At 46.0% G+C, this 22,605-nt stretch overlaps 1 protein-coding gene across 5 annotated transcripts in view; it reads right to left on the minus strand.

The window, feature by feature from the left end:
* Positions 1–11,756: 11,756 nt before the first annotated feature.
* Tsc22d1 (TSC22 domain family member 1) overlaps positions 11,757–22,605 on the minus strand; it is a 101,239-nt gene continuing 90,390 nt past the window's right edge. For 3 of the 5 annotated variants that reach the window (XM_057785882.1, XM_057785884.1, XM_057785886.1), the window contains 2 exons: positions 14,199–14,247; positions 11,757–13,083 (listed from right to left, as the gene is read on the minus strand). In XM_057785882.1, coding sequence (XP_057641865.1) covers positions 12,826–13,083; positions 14,199–14,247 — 307 coding nt within the window. In that variant the 3' untranslated portion in view covers positions 11,757–12,825. Of the gene's footprint in view, positions 13,084–14,198; positions 14,248–14,655; positions 15,012–15,227; positions 15,317–22,605 lie in introns of those variants that run through there. The other 2 variants (XM_057785887.1, XM_057785885.1) reach the window with 2 other exon arrangements.

The raw sequence follows: 22,605 nt of genomic DNA on the forward strand, positions 1-22,605 counted from the left end.
ACCAACTCCAACAAGGCCACCTCGCCTGTTCCTTAGAAAGCAGTGCCCTGATGACTAAGCATTCAAATATATGAGCCCATGGGAGATATTCTAACCAGCACAAGGAGGGAAGGGAGGTCTCCGGAATAGGAAGCACTCCCACAAAAGCTCTAGGGGTCCAGGAGCAGGTCCTCGTTCATATGACCACCTCCCAACCACAGTGGTAGCCTGGGGAGAGCCCTCCTAGCAAACAGAGACCCAGTTTCACTGCATGAACCCAGTTTAACAACCAGACAGACTGCTGTTACTTAATCAAGGAAGAATCTGCAGGGAGGGGCTTGGAGCCTTATCACACCCAAACATTTCCTTTGCTTGCAGCACCTTTCCCATTTCCTCCTCCCCACCCCACTCCTCCCTCCCATTCCTCTCTCCCTTCCCTTCTAGTTCCTTCCTTTCCCTCTCCTCTCCTCTTCTTTCCTCTCCACCACCCCTCCCTCCCTCCCATCTTCCTTTGTCATCTTTCTTGCGTCTTCATTTTTTTTTCTCTTTATTATTTTATTTCTGCAACTTGTCCTCATTGTCCCCACACACTTAGAGGCAGAAACAGGTGACAGATGTGATGGGAACTTGGACTTCATAAAGAAGTTCCACTGTCTGAAATAAAAGTGGTGTTCCCCCCCTCCCTTTCAGACACAAGTTTATCGGTCCTGTCTTTGCAAGTCAATCATGAAAACAAGGCATGATCCCTGCTGGATCTTCAGGGGAGCTGGCCATGACCCTACTGGGGACACAACACATCTCTGCTTCCTGTTGTAGGCTCACAAGGGCCCCGCCTCAGTGTACCTCCTCCTCAAGACCACATGCCACCTTGAAAATGACGGCTGCTGAGGATACTGAATGGACAGACAGAAGCTCATCACCAACTCTGGGACTCAGCAGCTGCATCAAGGCATCTGGGGGAAAGCATCTAGTTTCATTCCTCTTTGCTAGCGTCTCCTTGGGTAGCATTACACCACAACCACATGGGCAGCAGTCTCCGGAAGCAACACAGCTGCTTCCGGTCCTGTTACACTTGTGCCAGGTGGTTGAAAATGTCATTAAACCCATCACTGCTTCAAAATTACATTCATCCTTGAAACCTGTTTCTAGACCTTGTCATTTAGGATGCTAATAAACAAGGATTCCTAGCACCATAGGGTCTTTAGTTCTTAAAATATTATGCTAAATGTATTTCAAAACAAAAGTTTTCTTCTTGGTCCTGGATGTCTCGTTTTAACTTGAAAACTTTGAAGAAGAGTTGGGTCTATGGGTGTCATACTTAGGGTTTCTACTGCTGTGAAGAGACACCATGACCACAGCATCTCTTATAAAGGAAAGCATTTCACTGGGGTGGCTTACGTTTTCAGAGGTTTAGTCCATTATCATCGTGTGACATGGTGGTGTGCCGGCAGACATGGTGCTGGAGAAGGAGCTTAGAGTCCTACCTCTTGACCTGCAGGCAACAGGAAGTGAACTGACACACTGGGCATGGCTTGAGCATGTGAGACCTCAAAGTCCACCCCCACAGTGACACATCCCTCCAACAAGGTCACACCTACTCCAACAAAGTCACACCTCCTAATAATGGCACTCCCTATGAGCTTATGGGGGGGGGCTACCACAGTGGGTTTCAAAGACACCGGGGATGGGGGTTCATGGCTAAGAAACACAAGTTTTGGGTTTTGTGCATGAAGGATTTCTATTTGAGATTCCCAGAATTTTTTTAAAGGCTTAGTAGTGACCCTTTGGATATTTTATTTCCCTTTTCCAGTCATCCATCCATCCATCCATCCATCCATCCAGTTAACACTTAGTATCATTCTGCAAGCTGCCCTACAACAACACAGCAAGGCAGCACATCATCAGCTGAGAGGAAGGGGGCCTCAGTTCTGAGAAAACAGGGAACACTCAAATGCAGCTGGCTGCTCGTTGCTTTGAAATCCATGGACACTCCCTCCCTAAGGTATAAATTCTATCAGAATAATTAATCGTCTCTCCCTGAGAGTCCTCATCATTCTGTGATTCCCAGCCCATTCTGTCAAAAACCCCCCCATCTCTCCCCATCCTGGCCCTGATGCCCTTCCCAGACGTTAACCCTCTCCATCTCCCCCAGCCCCACACTCCCCCCTGCAGATTTTTGCTCCGACATTTCTAATTTTCATTACTCCCCGGAGTCTGACTTGCCTCTGGGATCCTGAGCCTTCTGGGTTGTGTAGTGAAGAGGACTAGCCTCCCTCCCCTCTGCTCCCCATCCCAGAACCTAGCTTGTCCGCTCAGGGCTCTGCTTCCTCCATTTCTTAAGAAATGACTCCTTCTCCAAGGATAGATTTGCAGCTCCCAGGAGCAAAATGACACTCTTCCTCCAAGATCTCTCCGTCTATGTCTCCCACTGCACGGGAACGCGATCTCAGGACCGGGCTCCCACTCGCTCAAGTTCTGCCCCCACAGGCCATTTCCTTCTCAAACCAACTCTACCAAATCCCTCCCAGCTCACCTGTCAAGGCCCACGGGCACGCTACCCTGCCCCACCCCCCGCCCCGCCACTAGAAGGTCCCCTTCTGCTTAGTTCTCTGTTTAAGCGGCCTTCTGTCAGAGCTTTCTACGGTCCTCAACATCCAACTCCCAGGCACAAATGACCCCGTCTCCCCTTCGTGTCCCATTGTCTCGTATAACTCACCCACCAGTGACCTGACGTCAGTAAGCAGACGTTGTTTAAAGGCAGGTACAGAGCCATAACCATATTTGTGACCCAAATACCTAAAAGGCTATATGGAGCTAAGAGAAGAAAGCGGAGGGATGAGCAAACAGATGAGGGCCTCTCCTTTCCTCAGGGCGTCTCTCTGATCGGCTGCGGTTCAGGGCTGCTCCACACTGACTGTGACACACTTAAGTGACACAACACCTCTGAGATTCACTGTCCTCCTCTGAAGGCAGAGCAAGGGGTGGAGCTGGAGGCTGCTCTGTGGCTCACCTACTCCTAGCCAGGTAATCCCGTTGTGTGATTCTGTGGGCGTTCCTGCTTGCTGGCCCAGAAGGGCCTTCCGAACAAACCACATTCTCTACCCAGAACCAGGCTCCATTGCCTCTCATAGGAACTGAGAGGCATCCTGAATCTATGGTGCCCTGGCTGATCTCAGCGCATCCCGCCCTTTGGCCACCCAGGCACCAATCCTAGAGCTCAGTCTCCAGGCCATTAATTTTGGGGATTGTCAATTGCGAGTTGAAGCACCAAGGGAAACCTCAGGGTATAGGTTTGCTTATGGAATTCAAAGCCATCGCCTTCAAATGTTTCCATCTGTGAATCCCAAGTCTCTCCTCTGCCTTCCCCAAGTACCCTCCCAGCCTTGCCTCCTGAGCATCCTGGCAGACCCTGCCTCCTGGTTCACACAGGACATCCTCACCTGTGCTCCTGCAAGCCCATGCGCATTTGTATCCACCTGTGTGTCCCTGCTGGCTCTGAGAAGCTGCCGGGGTTCCCCACCTTGTGGTTCCGATGTCTTCTTGCCCACCAACAGCTGCCAATCTTAATATCTGTGATTCGTAAACACATAAACTATCTTCTATCTTTCCATTTTCCCTCACTTCCCCCTCTCTGGTTGTTTTTCCACTTCTTTCTCTGAGCCGGGTCCTTAGCATGCTGATTTCTGTTGTCTCCTCCCACCTCCTTTGACCTCTTCACCTCATGGGCCATGCCCCTCCAGTTAGGTTTTTGCTTTAATGCGTCTAAACTCATCACCCAACACGTTACTGGACAACCTTTGAGGACACTTAAGCTCACCTCTCGCATTTATCCTAAGGTCAGGGGCACTTCCAGACTTCTAGAGCTCTTTGGGCTTGCCTCTCTCACACTTGCTATTTCCTGCTTAGTCTCCTTTGTTGGTCCCTCCTTCTGCGTCCTCAGCCCCAGGTTCCATCCCCAGTTATCTCCTCCTGAGTTATGCTTGTTCTGAGCCCTAGACTATTTACTTATCCCCCTAAATCTTCGCTGCTGCGTACATCATTCCTCAGAGAACAGAGAAAGGACCCTTATTCACTGGGGATGCTGTAGTGTGCAAGCCACAGATAGCCTAATTGAAACCTGTTCAGAGAGAAGAGCCACACCCCAGGGTAGAGATGGGGCTTCAGGGCCTACGGGTTACTGAGGGAATGAAACCATGGCATCACAGCTCAGTCCAGCTGTCTGTCAGCTCTATCTACTGTAGATCTGCCTATGAGACCCACAGAGATGTCCAAGAGGAGGAGGATGAGGAGGGGTACACAGGATCATGGCTGAAGTTCATTCTGATAGGACCAAGCTGGGTCCCTATGACCAGGTGTATCCATGCTACCCACAGCCAGTTCTGCCGTCACATGAGGCCTCCCAAAGGCAGAAGGAGCCAACAGTGGAGGGTGTGGCTCTTCTTCCTTAAACAAGTAAGCTGCAGAGGGAAGCTTCTTCCCCCGAGCCTCTTCCGACCTTTACATTCCCACCTTGAGAGAATTAATGTTACCCACACTTTAGTGAATGGTCCTTCATACAGCATTATAAGGATTTCCAATATATTTGGCCACTGGACTGGGATTAGGACTCAAAAGCAAAAGTGTTTTGTTTTGTTTTTTTTTCCTATTTGATACTCATAGCACCTTGGGGCCTCCCTAAGCATGGTGCAGTGCTGATATTTAATTCGTATGTCAGTTTCACGAATGAACAAATAAGTAGTGGCATCGTAAATAGAAACATTTAATCCACTTGGCACTGGGCTTTCTGTCAAGTATCTATATGGGATTGGGAAATACAGATGTATAGTGATATTTTATTTGTTTTAATAAAAAAAACTCTCATGAAGATGAGAAGGCAAAGCTAAGCCACTAGAAGCCAGGCAGTGGTGTCACACACCTTTAGTCCCAGGATTTGGGAGACAGAGGCAGATGGATCTCTGTGAGTTTTAAGGCCACCCTGGGCTACACAAGATCAGTGCAGAAACAGATCCAGTGGTGGTGACTCCCACCTTTAGTATGAGTACCAAGGAGTCACTCCTTTAATCCCAGCACTACAGAGGAATATAAATCAGGAGGACAGGGAGGCTCAGCTCCATCTGCAGTCACTCAGCCTTGGTAGAGGTAAGACTTCTCTAGTGGCTTGGCTGTTTTGCTTTTCTGCCCTCCAGCTGTCTCTGGGTTTTTATTGTTCATGCTACACAGATGATCCATTTCTGCCATGTAGTCAGCTGAGGCTACCTCAGGTCAGGCAATGGAGTGTGATTCAATCTGGGATTTAATAATCGCCTGCAGATCTTCTGGCTCTTGCATCTACTTGTCTTCCCCTTTGGCTCCTTAAGGGCCACGGTTCCATGGGTCCTGCTGGTCCAGTGATTTGATAGCCTCATAAGAGCTTGAGGCAGCAGCATTTTATGTATTGCTGCTTGCCGGAAGGGATGAAATTCCATGCTAGCCCCAAACTGCTTCCACGTGATCTCTCTTTGGGGCATAAACCAAGGGGATAGTATGTCAGCTCTGGGAGGGCTACAGACCCCCAGATGGGCACTACTTGGCAAATATAGCTGCCTGTTTGGGAGAAGGGGCCAAAAAGTGGTTAAGAGCCCCAGATTTTGGTAAGGGACAAATGTGATTTGTGTCATCTATATTGTGTCCTATAACTGGCACAGTGGCGAGTGACTTTTCTGGTGTGAAGAATAAAAGATGCTCTCTTGAAAGCGCTTAGCGCACAGTAAGAGCACAATATATGTAATAAGAAATGGCTTCCACTTTCCTTTTCCTGGGAGGAGCCTGTGGGCTTCAAGACGGAGCCTGGGTCGGCCATTTCAGATCTGTCAAGGCAAATCTCCAACTAGCCTGATGCAGCAAAGCAAAATCCAATGGTCACAACAGTAAGTTCTGTTTTTCTCTTCTTGAAGAGGCCAAATCATATCAACTGTTACATGATTCAGCCACAAATTATTGAGTCAGCTATTCAAGCTGATGAGATGGCTCAGTGGGCAAAAGCCCTGCTGCCAAGCCTAGTGACCTGAGTTATCACCCACAGCCCCACACGCCAGGAGAGAACCAACCCCCCCCCCGCCCCCAGTTCTCTGACCCACATGTACAAATGGCATCCACTTCAAATGAATCTAGCTGCCTTTAATACTAGCACTCAGGAGGCAGAGGCAGGTGGATCTCTGTGAGTTCAAGGTCAGCCTGGTCTATAGGGTGAGTTCCAGGACAGGCTCAATAGCTACAGCAAAAACCCAGTCTCGAAACACACACACACACACACACACAAACACACACACATATAATAAAAAAGAATTGTTATAATCTGGCTTTGGAATACAATTTCAAATGCCTACCTGTACCAGGTATGATGTGAATGAGTGGTACATACCAGTGGCAGATGGTGGAGGCCACCAGAGGGTCTCGATGGCAGAGGGGTCAGACCTGGTCCAACGTGAACAGTACTCACGACTTGCCGCAGCTAGTTACTGTTAGAGGGAATTAGATTCAAGACTCCTTCAGCTTGGACTAATACCACATATCAGGACCAATGTCACTAATTGACTTTAAAAAAAAAAAACACACATTCGGAAGCCATATCGGGCCAGTGGGATGGTGCTGTGTACAGTACCCCTGGCACCCAGTTCGAGAGCTTTGGGCAAGGGGGCTGGAGGTTAAAATACACAGACACACACAGACAGAGAAACAGCGACAGGGGTCATCCTTGAATTCCCCAAGAATGCTCCCTTTATTGTGTTCAGGGGCAGATTATATAGAGATAGCCACGCCCCAGCCAAACCCACCAGAAACCACTCTCCTGCCATCAGGAACTCCTGAAGGTCTCGTGCTTAGAGCAGCTGTAGGCACTCAGATCAGAGGATTACAAGAAATTCAGGATCTGGGGTCTCACTGCTCCCAACAGGATGGAGATGACCCCAAACCAACAGACTGACCTCTGATTGCAGCCAATGACCCGCCAATGGTGTTTTTCAAAGTGAACCACATGTTACAACTTTAGCCAGTCCACTCTCATTGCATATTTTACTAAACTATTAGAAAAACATTTCATCCCTACCACATAGGGAGACAATTGTTTTGATAACTATGCTAAAGATGATTGTATAGTTTTTTCAAAGTCAAACTCAAGATTCTCTTTCAAGGGCTGGTCATGGTTGGTAGAACGCTTGCTTGGCATGCAAGCCCTGAGTTTGACCCTCAACACTGCATAAACTGGGTGTGGAGGCACACGCCCATAATCCCAGCAGAACCATCAGAAGTTCAAGGTCATCTTGATCTACTTAACAAGCTGGAGGCCAGCCTGGGTCTGCAGGAGACCTGGTCTGCCCATCTGTCCATCTGTCTGTCTGCACACACACACACACACACACACACACACACACACACACACACACAGAGTCTTTTATGGACAGAAAGGGGGATGAGTTAGTAGGTAAAGTACCTATTACACAAGCATTAGGACCTGAGTTCGGAGTCCAAGCAACTTTGGTAACCTTAGAGCTGGGGAAGAGGGAGACAGGCCAACCCTCTGAGTTTGCTGGCTGGCCAGTCTAGCCAACTGGTAAGCTCCAAGTTCAATGAGAGATCCTTTCTTACAAAACAAGGTGGGGAGGAACAGCAAGAAAAGAGCAGTATTGACCTCTGGCTTCCACAAGGACACACAAGCACACATGTACACATATACAAACACGCACACACAAATTATCTTTTAGATATATTCATCTGTTTCTGCTACCAGGCTCTGACATGCTCAATTTGCACTATAATACCCATTAATTCACATTATTTCTTTGTAATAATTTCAGTGTAATAATTGCACAATTTACATAGTGTGTAAATAATAATTTACACAAACATAGTTTTGTGTACTAGTTAATAAGCCTAAAAATGTAATGTACATCTAAATTAATGGTGGAAATGTGTTTCTTTCTCTTGTAGGACAGTGAGAAGTTTCAGTTGAGACTATGGGGCCAAGGATGCTCCACCAGTTGTCCAGTGCCCCAGGCTGGTAAGGCTAGCAGCCATCTTCCAACTGGTTTGGCTGCAGGGAAAGATCATCAAGGATGGTCCTTGGGAAGGGCCTATGAATCAAGCCTGGAAATAACAAGTCAGCACTTCCCCGTGGTGGCTCTGGGTGGAAGGTATGGAAAGACATTCTCACTGCAAGCAAGGAAACAAACCATTGGCCCCAGTCATCAGCAACCATGAAGCCATACGAGCAGGCTTTGGGAGGAACTCTGCCTGGCAGCAGGGATGTGCTCTGTCTAATCCAGGTTAAATACATGTCTGGTAGATTCCAATTCTTCTCTAAGGAAAGAAACCGCTGTCACTTTGTTCTCCAAAGTCCCAGATTTTTACTGCTAGGATTTTCTTGCCTACTGTCTCCCACAGCCATGTGTAAAAGCATTGAGGAGACCGCACTTCTCAGGACCTAAACAGCTATCCAGACAGTCACTGTACACACTCCCAGCTCCCAAGAGTGCAGGGGCCTGAGGGTTGTTGGAAGGTTTTGCTATGAAAACGTCTAAATTTGGACTGGCTTCTTTTCCTTGACAATAAATCCCCCTTGGAAAAACGAGTAGGTGTCCTTTACAGTCAACTCCCTGTGCTGGGAAGGGACTTCTGCACATGGCCAGTTTCATTCTGTTCCTCCCCTCCCTCCCCTTCATCAGTGGCACCGTCTGAAGAACGCTGTCTAAAACCAAGGCCCATTCCAGGAGTCAAACCCTTCATCTGAACCTGACCTTTGCTACAGGTGAAAGAACTGCCTAGCTGGGCCTTCGTCCACACTGGGTGATACTTCAGTCTTATTGCCCTCAAGGTGATATCTAGAAGTGATGGGCTAGTTCAACACTAGACAGCCCCACGTTCTTGCAACATGTACCTCCTCTTCTATATATAAAACATCACCCTGAACCCCCTTCTCCGAAACAGGAGGGGTAACATAGTGGCCTACTTTTCACCATTGAGGGGCCCCTCAGAGGTATACACTTTGAAAGCCCATGGTTGGCCTTCTACACTACCACAGACAAGGGTTCTACAAAATGCTTTGCCACTTTGCGGGATGGATCTCAGTCTCAACCGTTTTACCACTACCAAGGACCATCCATTAGAAGCACAACAGAAGTTTAGGGTGGTCATCAGCAACACCTGACTTTGGGATACTCATCTACGTCAGCTACCAGGGCAGAAGATTCTAAAATATTCAGTGGTGAAAACATGCTTGCTTCTAGGGCTGAACCTCCTGGCTCTGGCCAGTAAGGGGAGGGCATTCTACTTTGGTCATCTGTCACCCAGGATCCTAAGGGTTTCAGCTCCGTGGTCACTAGGTCTTCCATCTGAAGAAGGGGAAGAAAGCCAGCGGGTCATTGAAAATGATTTTCTTCTGAGCCAACTTGGCAGAGTTCAAACCCTTCAGCACTCACCTGGAACAAAATCCAAGTCTCAAAATGGCACTTAACCCCAAGGAAGGTGCAAGAAAGGAGAAGACAACAGGACCTAAGGCAACCGCCATGGCCCAATTTGCCTGGGACTTTCCAGTGTTCAGAACTGGGTGTTCCACTTTCTGGGAAGACCCTAGCAAACCAGTGTGGCTGGGCACCCTAAAAGCTCCTGGAACGAAAGGCACTGAGCTCTTGGGAAGCAATGGAGACGATCTTTACTGGAATATATGCTGTTCCTGAAAATTTAGGGAATGCGTGATGTAACCTTGTAGCACACACATCTATAGTCACAGTCTTGGTCCCTGGGTCAGTGAGGTGGTAGGGCCATCCTACCATGAGGCATGGTCACCCACCCACCAAACTTTTTTTTTAGGGATGTCTTGTTAATAGCACAGGATGACCTTGAACTCAAGATGCTTTAGCTGGAACTACAGGCAGGTATTTCCACACCCATTAACAAGATCTCTTAAAGCTCTCTTAAAGTCTCTGTCTCTGACACACACCCATCCATCCACCCACTCATCCATCTGGCAGAGGTTGCTGACTATAGAATCTCTGGGAAGAAGATACTCCTACTATCTAAAGAACCTACCATACCATAAGAACCTGTGCCCACAGTCTCCATCAAAAATGCTTTTCTGATTTGAGTTGAAGTTTAAGCAAGCCAGTCTTGAAAGAGATCTTGCCCAATCCTTATTTTACTAATGGGAGAGCAGGTTTGAGGAGCTCCTAGCCCCTCCAAAGATCAAAGAGCTGGTTCCCACAGCACGAAGAGCAGCTACTGTCTTTCTCCCACACACCAGAGTGGGAACCTTACCACACAAGCTGCTCCCCAGTTCTGTCGGTGGGCAGTCAGTGTTCAGCCTATGATATCTAAGAGGAAATTTAATTTTCTGCTTGTTCTTAATCTTACTGCTGTATTACTGTCCAAATGGATCTGAAATGGACATCTAAACGCACTCATATTACGGGGTCCAGCATCTTCAGCTGCTTATTTCACACAGCCTGAGGGACAGTAGGGCTTGCACTGAAATTCATTTTCATTTCTAATTATGGTTGTAACATTTCTTGAGCAAATTTAAACCTGATTCTGGCATGCTACCTTCATCACAAGATGAAAAAGTAAAATTTTGCTTTTAAGGCATGCAAAAACCAAAGCTCAGCTCCTGAATTCTGAAGATTGTTAATTTGAAACCAAAAGCAAGCAATCATCAAAATCATGTAAAATCCCTCCCCTCCCTTCTGCCTCTCCTTCATTGTGCTGCCGTCTGTCCTGCTGACGACATCACGAACACCCAGTGCTCATCCTACATCTCATTCCGCTTTAGAAATTGCTCCTGCTCCATGGAACACGATGGGTGATGCAATGAATTACATGGTCACCCACAGGCCAAAACAGCCTAGGTCAGATCTGGAAGCAAGTAGCAAAGTGTCACTTTAAATATGCTTAAATAGCAGTCAATAAAGTATGCCCTGTATTTACAAAGGCGAGAAAGGGCATGAAAACACATCTTGTTTTAAATAATTATTAATTTGTATATAATTATCAAAAGATACCAAAGTTTCATGGGAGTTTTAATGGAGACTCCAAACTCCACAATTACAACTGAGGAATCCAGGACTTGGATGAGCCTCAGAATGGGCATGCCCTAAATCCTGTCGGGTCAAAGAGCTGTTTGCCGAGTTCCTGGGGCAGACTAGGAAGCCAAGCCTAGCCTGTTGTCTCCAGGACCCTGCTTACTCCTGCTTTCGGATCCGTGTTTATTCTGAGCTACTTTACACATCATCCAAGAGGGACTGAAGTGCCAGACCCTACCTGCCTTGAACCCAGTACATTTATCCCACCCCCAGAATAGTTATCAAAGAACGGAATTCCTCTCCGAGGGACAGGCACCTCATTCCCCTGTAGGAAAGACGGCCTGCTTCACAGTAAGAGTTCCCACTCCTACCTTTGGTCCTAACAGGGAACGCAGATTAAATCAGGGCTCATTCCCTCTCAGTTCAGAAACTACAGGTGATTCAGTTCTACACAAAGGCTTAGAATTTTAAACGGGGGATCTGAAGATACTATCCTAGTTGTCCACGGGGATGAAGTGGCTTATCCAAGTCACACGAGAACAGGGTCCCTCCTTCTGGCTCTGGCTTAGCCAAACACAGTGTCAGTAAGCCTGCAATTCCTGTCACTTCTACAGCCAACCACTGGTGTACCTAGCCTGCTTTGGCCAACCCTTCCGCTCCCTTTCAGATTTCACTGAACTGCTGGAACCGGGTGCAATCATATTGACACTGTCACGTGAAACCCTTGTTTATCAACGTTTTATATGCTTTATTGAAAGGTGACAAGTACAACAGTTAAATACAGTGGTAACTGGAGAGAACATGCCCGGTAACCTACGCATCCAACTACTATACAGGTGATATGCGCAAACCCCTACTGGGAAATCCATTTCTCCTGGGAAATCCATTTCTCCAAGTAGTCAACCAGCTCGCCAGAGACATCGGTGAGCAGGGATTTACTTCGTGAGATTCAGCAGCTAGATTTCAGATTACACCAAGTGACTAACTGTGCCAAATTCTTAACGTTTCTTCAGGTGTGGTTTTTGTCATCAGTTTTTATGGAGGTCTCCCTCTCTCTCTACAAAGGACAATCCACACCTTCCAGACAGCCAATGTAACATCTAAATTCCAATCTGTACAACCTAAACAGCAGTTACGGCCCTCTATTGTACAAATTCGTTACACTACATACACAAATATACAATAAGCAAAAACAACCTTCATAATGAGATAGCCTAGGTCCCAGCTACCTGTCCCCGTTTGTCTCACTAATAGTTCTGTGTCTTCCATGTTTCAGAAGAGAGGGACAGTACTATTGTCTTATAAACTTTGGTGACAGTTGTCGGTTTGTAAAATGACCAAACCCCTCTCCACTCATTGCAGTCTTGTTTCTGTCCTCTCTTTCGAGTTCCTCGAGGGGACGGAGAGGAGAGCACAAAATCCAGGAGCAGCCCACCTTCCAAGCGTCATGCAGGCAAGCCCGAGAGCTCTTGGAAGCAGGGTGGGCGGCTGGGAAGGGTTTAAAAGGCACACAGCTCCTCAGCATCAATTAAACCATTCCTCAGACATCTGCCAAGTTGCACAGGGTACATCCATGCTCATTCTCTGATTAACCTTTAATTCACTCAACTAGCACATTTCTTCAAGCCAAAAGCATATGAGTGCTTAATACTGGGGAGAAAGCGAGAATGGCATGTGTGAGTCTCACGTCTCTTCTGTAGACAGCAATGAAATGGGTGGCTGGAGGTGGTTTCTCACTAGCACATCTCTTCGGTCTGTTCAGTTCAGACAACAGCCAGTTCTGTGGGGGCATAGCAGGCTATGCGGTTGATCCTGAGCCCTGGGATGCTGGCTGTGCAGGGGGCTGTGTGGTCCCCTGTGGCTGCGTGGTGGCCGGAGGGGAGCCAGTCTGCAGCTGAGCCTGAAACTGGGCGAGCTGCTCCGGACTGGCCAGGGTCTTCAGCAGATTGTTCTCCTGCTCCAGCTGGGAGTTTTTCTCTATTAGTTCTTTGATCTGCTCCTTCAAAACCTCCACTTCCTCTCGAACTGCATACATCAAATGGCTTTTCACCAGATCCTGAACGGAAGGGGGGAAGAAGAAAAGGTTCAGCTCACTGTGTCCTGGCCTCTGGCTTTCTGAAGGCCTTTCTTAGCTCTCCCTAGCCACTGGCACATTCTGCCTCCAGAGAGCATTAAAGCACACTTGTGGAAATCTGCGCATAATCACAACCGCACAAAACTTAAGTTTAATGTATAAGCGATCAAGCTTTCCAAAAGTCTCTAGACTTTTTTTTGGAGGCATTAGCCAAGGATGTCTACAGTCCAGTTTCCAATATAAGATGGCAAAAGGCACCTGGGCTCCATTCCGGACCTGTGTTTCCATCCAGGCCTGAGGCCTGGCGGCCGCTTCCCCACCCCCAGGCCCTCCCAGCATAGGGAGGGCCTCCTCCCTCCCTCCCTCGGCACCGGCTGCAGCCAGTTCCTACAGAGCACGCTGCCGCATTTTCTTCCCTCCACCTCTACTCCCCCCTCCAACCCCCCAGCGATTAAGCTGACATCACAGAAACCTGGGCAGACGTCGTAGCCAATGAGAGCCCGAGTTATTTATAGCTCTGAATTAAAGGTTCAGAGTTTGCCTAGCAACAGTGGGCAGAGAATCCCGTGAGAAGAGCCACAGGCGCTGCTCCAATAACAAAGAACGACCAAGGCGGAAATAAAAAAATAGGAGAAATCCAGGAGCAGGCCGAGAAAACAAAACTTTTCTCCCATTCGCCTACTGCAGGGGAGATTCTGGTATGCTTTAGGGACCCCGTCCCCTGATCCCCTCGGCGGCGACTCCCCTCCCCCCCCAGCTCCCCTGTAAAATCTCAGGGTGCCCAGTAAAGCCACATCGCTGAAGGTGTTCCCAGGGGAAGCTGAGCTGCTGCCTCCTTATCCCGACGTTAAAAGAAATGGGTCCAGGGCAGGGACCCCGCTCAGAAACCTCAGGGCCCTTCTCCCTCCGGGGGATACGTGGCTGGTCTCCACATTGGCTGGAGACGGCGAGCTAGCACTGGCATTCCTGACTGTATTCTGTTCAACAACAACCAGCACCATCTGGATTTAGCTAAGGGATGCACTGGTCCTTCCAAGACATCTCGGGTTTTGTGCTGTGCCCACATTGAGTACAAGCAATTTTTAATCAATACATACCATAGCTTGCTCGATTTTGTTGTCGATAGCTACCACACTTGCACCAGAGCTGGAAGAGAGGATAAAAAAAAAAATCGGTAAATGGAATTGATCTTTTAACAATCCAGGATAAGGATAGATCTCCGAACTCAAATGACTTTACTAGTATCATATTTTGAGTATTCTTTAATGCTACAAAAATGCATCATACTCCAGAAAATACCAGCCACTATCGAATATCCAGGCATTTCCCTATTTTAGGGAGCCACAAAGGGCTAAATTACATAATGAGAGAAAGTCTGTTCTCGAGCCAGGTCTGTGAAAATAAGGATCTTCTGACCAGTTCAAAAAGCACCATCTATGTCACAGTAACCCTCGGCATGGACAAAGGAATTCGCACGACTGTCCTGTACCTGCATTCCCGGCAAGTCAATTTACTCCGAGTCAATTTAAACCAACTATCCCATATGACATTTACCTATTGTCAAGTCTCACAGAAGCGTTTTCAGTTCCCAGCAAAGACGACAAGAAAGAAATTGAAAAATGTCTCAGTTGGTAAACTCCTAGATCCATCGCCACTGGTCTACACCATTGGGATTTCATGCAATTGCAGCCAAAAAAAACCCTCGTGGAAAAAAAAAAGAGAGAGAGAGAGAGAGAGAGAGAGGGAGCACCGGCAGCCTGGTTGAAACTAGAGAAAGCCTCCTTGCTGTCTGCAGCCCGGGGCGTGAGAATGGCAGGGCAGCTCAGGCAAGAGGGAAGCAGTGGCGTGTACGGTGGCTGGCGGCTCTCTGCGACCCGACAGCCGGCTCCACTCCTCTAGAGGAGGCCGCCCGGCCCCAGCGCCACATATAGGCGGCGAGGCTCCGCGCCGATTGGTCGCGCCATAGGCCCGCCCCGCGCGCTCCCGGGCTGCGGTCCCTCCCGGTGCCCGTGGCGGACGGCGCGAAGGGGGCGGGGAGGGGGGGTTGGGTAGGGTGGGCTCAGCCTCCTCCGAAGGCCGCGTCAGGGTCCCCGAAAGCACCCCGTGCCCGCATGCTGCATGCTTACGTCTAAAGGAGTCAGACCCCGTCTCCAGAGCCGCCGGTTCCCGCGGCGCTGAACCCTGCAAGCTTGCTATTTGCGAGCAGACCCGGCCGAGCTACTGGGCATGCTCAGTCCCACCACTAAGACTCGGGAACGCCAGCGTCTCGGTTTCAATTATTGGGTTCTTACAAGAGGCAGCAACGGGACATTTTAGAGGCTGTGTTATGTACAAAGATAATAACCCTGCTGTAGGAATTCTTTCTTAATGCTAATGAATTAAAAATAATATTACATTTGCCTTTTTAGTGGGAGATAGTTTCACATAAAACTTATCAGTTACGTGTAGAAAACAATATTGCATTTTTCTTTGCAAGGCAAATAAAGTCAAAGGAATCCACAAGATGAAATGCAGGGAACCTTCTTCCCCAAATGTATCCAGAGTTGCAAGCCTTAAAATTGCATCACTCTAACTGCACCAGTAATTACGCTTTCTTCCATTTATAGCTAGAAAAGTCAATCTACAGGTCCAATCCCGAACAGATCTATTTTCAGCTAGTCCCTAAGGCAAAGGGTTTTCGAAGTGAGATGGCAATTCCGCCAAGATTTAATCCTTAGTTTTCTTACAACAGAGGAATTGAAATATTGTCAAGGACGTTTTCCAAAAAGGCATACAATTCCTTATATGTAGCCTTTTGCTCATTTCCAGTGTGTCTAGAACCAGTAGAAATTTAGAGAAAATCTGATGGTAGTTAAAAATAGTTCAGTACTCAAAAGAGATGCTACAGGCTCACCACGACTTTCCACAGAGTCAAAGCGAGCTGGTTAACGCCACCAAATCATGGTCATTAGATAGAGCGTAAATTAGCTTAACCAGGGGCAAAAACATCTCCAATAATTTAAATATCTGTGAAGACACGTCCATGAAGACTATAACATACTATAAGAAATAAGTTTGATTATTACATGTTATTTATATACCGTTTGCAGTATGTTTGAGAAAATTTTAACCTCTACAATACTGCCCTCTAATGGCAGAAAACTATAAAAACAAGAACTACTACCGACTGCTTGGAACCTCTCTAATCATAGGCAAATGTTGTATTCATCACAAATCCAACATAAAATTTGACAGTGAAACGTAAATACACTACACTCACATGCAGCATGAACCCCTTCTCCCTCAAGGATCATCCTTTCCTGAAACTGCCATCAGAGACTTTTAGACAATTGCTGAATTTGATCCAAGGCTGGACACCCAAGGCTGGCAGGGGGGTATTTGGTTTCAGAAACCATAAGGCACTTAACAAATATATTGAATATGGCACAAGAAAAGGGTCTCTTCTGTGTTAAAAAGTGGTGTGGCTACAAAACATTCCTTTTATGTTTTATACTATGCTAACTTTTTTATTCAGAAGCAAAGCCTATCTGTAGTTTATAATGCAAGTTCTTGGAAGGCACCGGTTTTTCAGTAAAAGGAAATATTTAAGTGAAGCTGATCAATCACAGTAACCCATGAAATAATGTCCATGAATGCCAAGCAGGATTGTTATTAGTTCTTTGTAGTTTCTGTACTTGAAAAATTTGAAAGGTTAAAATTATAACTCAATCTGTATCCTTTTAAATATTTTAACAGAACACCAACTCCAGAGGAAAGGGTATTACAGGAAAACACCTTAAATGTAAAGGAGCTAAAAACAGAAACGAAATCCTCTAAGGCCATATAAAGAAATGAAGTAAAATCCCCAGCTGGAATTGAAAAGGATCACAGGATTTTATTTATTCATGTTGTTCGTGAACAGAAATAAAGGAGCTAAGTTGATTCTGTTTTCTATCATTTTAGCTGAATAACTACCTGCTGTGTTAGCCAAAAAAAGCAGATATGAACAGTCAGCCTCTCTCATTCACATCCCCGAGGGGTGTTTGTTTCTCCAGCACTTTCCATAATAACTGACAAGAAACCTGTGCATGTGTGTGTGCACACGTGTACTTCTGGAGAAATGACTGAATCAAAGAATATGAAGAAATCAGATCTTTATCTTTCCCATACAGATGTGCTACATTCCCTTAACACTGGATTTCTATGAGAGGAATATCTAACTCGAAAATGAAGGCAAAGGAAATAAGAGCAAATCTTCATGAGCTAAAACCATTGGAGTGGAATGTCTGAGAATTTCCCCTGAAAGTTCTTCCATCTTAACATGTAGAAGAATGAAAATAGATCCATATCTATCACCATGCACAAGACTCAAGTCCAAATGGGTCAAAGACCTCAACGTAAAGCCAATCATACTGAACTTCACAGAAGAGAAAGTGGGAAGTACACTTGAACACATTGGCACTGGAGACCACTTCCTAAATATAACCCCAGTAGCATAGACACTGAGAGAAACAATAAATGGGACCTCCTGAAACCGAGAAGCTTCTGTAAAACAAAGGACAGGGTCAACAAGACAAAACGACAGCCTACAGAATGGGAAACGATCTTCACCAACTCCACATCAGAGGTTTGATCTATAAAATATACAAAGAACTTAAGAAATTGGTGCAGTAAAAAAAAAAAAATGGAGTACAGACTACACAGAACTCTCAACAGAGGAATCTAAAATGGCTGAAAGACACTTAAGGAAATGTTCAACATCCTTAGTCATCAGAGAACTGAAAATCAAAACAACTCTGAGATTCCATCTTACACCGGCAAGAATGTCCAAGATCAAAAACACTGATGACAACTTTTGCTGGAGAGGGTGTAGGGTAAAGGGAAGACTCCTGCATTGCTGGTGGGAGTGCAAGCTGGTACAGCCCCGTTAGATATCACTATAGTGATTTCTCAGAAAATTAGGAAACAACCTTCCTCAAGACCCAGCAATACCACTTTTGGGTATATATCCAAAGGATGCTCAATCATATCACAAGTACATGTGAACTATGTTCATAACAACATTGTTCATCATAGTCAGAACCTGGAAACAACCTAAATGCCCCTCAACTGAAGAATGGATAAGGAAAATGTGGTACATTTACACAATGTAGTACTACACAGCAGAAAAAAAAAAAATGACATCTTGAAATTTGCAGGCAAATGGATGGAGCTAGAAATCATATCGAGTGAAGTAACCCAGACCCCAAAAGACAAATAGCACATGCACTCACTCATAAGTGGCTTTTAGACATAAAGAAAAACCAGTCTACAATTCAGAATCCCAGAGAACCTAGACAATAGTGAGGACCCTAAGAGAGACACACATAGATCTAATCTACATGGGATGTAGAAAAAGACAAGATCTCCTGAGTAAATTGGGAGCATGAGGACCATGGGAGAGAATAGAAGAGGGGAGAGAAGCAGAGAAAAATGTATAGCTCAATAAAATAAAGTTCTTCCATCTATCAGACAAGTATCTGTGAGTCTAGCCCATCTCTTGACCACCAGAGGCCCGCTGAGATTGTCCAGGGGAAAAGCAACAGCTCTGCAGGAGAGACTCCCAAAGGCGTGGGCCACACAAGGCAGCCTCAGAGAGCACCTCTAAGTGCAGAAAAAGGCACGAACATTAAACTTGCTACTGCAGTCTGCATATGAGCCTTTTCACAGACTCCAGACCAGCGACCTCTGGCTGTTGGTATCAAACATGGGGAATGGTGAAGAGGAGCACAGGCAGGCTCTGTGAGGGTCTAAGGTGATCACACTTAGCCAACACTGACTGAAGCAAAGGTTCACCATCTAGGCTCCTTAGGACACTATGGGGACTGCCAAGACAGCAGGCAAGGTATGCATGCACCCTGTAACCTGACCAAACTGCTTTTGTCTAGGAACCCCTGATCACCTCACTTTCCCAGGTTCCTAGAAACTGGAAGTAGAATGACAAGCCTAACAAAACCACAGACTTCATAGCCAAAGATGTGATAACCACACACACAGAGACAGGGCGGAGAGGGGAACGGGCAAAAATACTACTTGTCCACTAAAATAAAATCCTATCATGGCTATAACATGGATGGAACACAGACTTTATCTTAAAGAGTTCAGGCAGTCAAAGACAACCACCACCTGGCCTCTTGTCTAAAGACGTTGATCTCACTGAAGTAGAGGGCAGAACAGTGGTTACCAAGGCAACAGTGGTGGATGAAGAGGTGAATGAAGGGATGCTGGTCAGAAGATACATACTCTCAGAAAGAATAAGCCAAGAAACCTAGCATTGACTAGCATAGTAGCTTCAGTTACCGTGGATATACCATACCCTTTAAAGAAGAGTGGTAGATGCTGAGTGTTCTCGTCACAAAACCGAGAGCGTGTGAAGCAATGCATTTGTAAGCGAGCCACATTAAACTAGCTTACATTATTTATAGGAATGTATGAAAACAATATTAAATACCACTGCGCGCAATTTTGCCTGTCAATTTAAAGCAGTATTATTTCAAAGAAATAGAAATACATTAAAAAGGGGCAGAAACAATGAGTAATGCTTTAGTGACTTCCTCCACTCACTGTCAGAACAAGACATCGTGGCACCAAAAGACAGAAAAGCTGCTAATTCTACCTTCTCTGCTCACTGTCAGAACAAGATATAAAATGTCATCAGAAGATGATAAAGCTGCAAAATTCAACCTGTTCTTTCGGGTTAGAAGATAGGGCTGAAAAATCTTCCTAGATGTAGAACCAAAGGAGGAGAGAATGGGAACCAGAGATGTAGAGAACGGCTCTGCAGGGTCAACATGCAAACAGGATGCGCCCTGAGGATGCTGAGTAGCGAGAAGGGAACGGCCGGAGAACCTGAACAGCACAAGTCTCCAGACAAACAACCAAATTCCCCAAACGGTAAAAAGCCAAAACCAAACCAATCAAAGTCCATCACAAAACACAAGACAGCCAGGGATGGAGAGCAGTAAGTCCCAACGCTCACAGAAAGGGCAGGTTACAAACAGAAAGTGGTTATCAGGAAAAGTGGTGCTTACAGCTGCCAGAAGACCATGGGCCAAGGTCTTTACAGTTCTGAGAGAAACGGCTTCATTGTTTGGAGTTTTCAATGGGCCATATTATCTCTCTAGTACAAAGCTAGAAAGACATTTTCTAGATACTTTATACAATAAGATGGAGACCGAAATCGAGAAAAACGGAGGGCAGGGGCTGCCACAGCCAGAGCCGTAGAGGTCAGAGCCTGGGAAAGGGGATTGACAGGCCAGAAGATTGTGACCTCAGGAAAGGCTGCCTGGCAGGCCCACACAGCAGCTGCTTGGTGCCTGGGTGACCTAGTGGTAGAGGGAGGCTCCAACAGAAAGAGGGTGAGAAGAGTCAGTCAGGTTCGCAGGGTGAGCAGATGTTGCTAGGTAGGTGTGTGCAGCTCTCAGGGAATCAGTCTACAAATGCAAAGTTAGTTCTAAACACCTCCCATCTGGATGACCATCATTTTAGAGATTAAAACAAACTTACTGTTTTACCATTAAATTTACTGAGCTGGTAGAAATACATAGAGTCTGTGAATAGCTTTAAAGAGCTAAGCTGCATCTATATTTATCTCAATTTGATCATATAATGCTCAAAACTAAAAAGAAACATCACAGAAATATGGAGGCAAAGTAGAGGGGGGAAAAAACCCAAACACTTAAAAATAGCTGCACCCGAGAAACAGATATGGAATGGGGGGAGAGGATGCTAAGTGTTTTGACACTCAGTTTATCATTCTTCGGTTATATGTATGAACTGCTTGGATTAAGAGAATCTTTTAAAGTAAAAGGGAAGAATGCAAACACAGGTATCTGACTAGCTGCAAGCATCTATGAGATCTACCCAAGACTGGAGACAGCCATGGCTGAAGAGCAGAACAAGAGCAAGAAATCTTACAGGACTTGACTGGTGAGGGCTACAAAAGCCTGAGCGAAAGAAATTCAAGTCTAGGGTAGTGAATGCCCAGAGGACACTGTGGAATTCTGGGGGGAAGTGTGTGTGTGTGTGTGTGTGTGTGTGTGTGTGTGTGTGTGTGTGTGTAAGGTGGCTGTTAGTCCCAGATCGAGCTGGGCTTTGTTCCTCTGGAAAAATTACTCTCCAACATCAGCATCTGATAAAAAGTAGCAGATATACAAACAGGAAGACAGGGCTCACAATGCAAGAAAAATCACCTAAATGACCACAGGTGACAAAGGCAATGGAACCCATAGACAAGGATATTAGATTAGAAACTGTTAGCTATGCTATGTGTTCCAAGGGTAGGCGGAGGAATTAAAGACAGGAGCAGAAACACTATGAAAGACGACGGCGTTTGAGAAGATGCGCTAGATGGGGCGACAGTGCAGATCTGATGGCAGACGTGATGCTATGCGAACAACAGACACTACTCAAAGTGAGTCACAGAGGAAAGACTGTAAGGACAAAAGAAAGGCGGGAGGGGGAACACTGGCCACAACAGAGCAGTGTGTGGGGACAAATGCAGTGATGGCTCCCTAGAATACAGGTCAAGAAGGACAACTACTTTTAGGAAGTAATGGCAGCTTCCCCCAAACTTCATCACAACACTGACCCAACGAATCCACACAAACCCCGAGGCAAGGAACCCTGTGATAGACAGAGCCAGTGCCTAAGTCCAGCTGCAAAGAGAAAATCTTAAACCGCCACACAGAGCAATTCCGCCACATACAGAGGGACCAGTTTCCAGCTGGCCTTCTGCTTGGAAACAATACCAGTCAGGAGACAGTTCCAGCAATATATTATGGTTATGTAGGGAAAAAGAAAATAAACAGCAAGTTGATTTTCCATATGAACATAAGAATTCAATGAAGAAACAGTAGCTTTAAAAAAATGTTCCTATGGTCCTGGGCTAATTGAATAAAGTCAAAATTTAAGAGAAAAAGGAAAACAAAACAAAGCAAACCACCTCGAAGTATTCCTCACACACATGAAACATCAACCACAAACAGATCATAGCGTACATGTAAAATCCTCATCTAGAAATCCTAGGAGAAACTGTTCACTCCTGGGTTAGCAAATGCTTCTTAGATATGACCCTAAAATCATCACAAAGGAGAAAAAGCTGGCAGCTGGGCCGCTACTGAAATGCAGTTTCTTCTCCGAAGTCAGTGCGACAAGAATAATGCAAGCAACTTAAAGGTAACAGGGGTCAGGAACGCAGAACTCAACAGTCAAGGAAAGAGACGGGCAAACACCAAAGAGATAGATTTTTTTAAAAGTAAACAAGTTCTAAGATCTGACATCTTCACATAAACATAATGCAGCCAAAATACCAATACAAAATATATAAAAATATTCAAGAGAAAGATGTTTTAAAAAATAAACAAATGGAGAAACACTAAGCACCACCAGTCATTACAAAAATGCAAACCAAAGCCATGAGATGCCATTATACAATATACCTATCAGTATGGTTAAAATAAAACTTTACTGCCTTTGACCTGAAAC

The sequence above is a fragment of the Chionomys nivalis genome, chromosome 12, assembly GCF_950005125.1.
Source record: "Chionomys nivalis chromosome 12, mChiNiv1.1, whole genome shotgun sequence".
In the NCBI taxonomy this organism is placed as follows: domain Eukaryota; kingdom Metazoa; phylum Chordata; class Mammalia; order Rodentia; family Cricetidae; genus Chionomys; species Chionomys nivalis.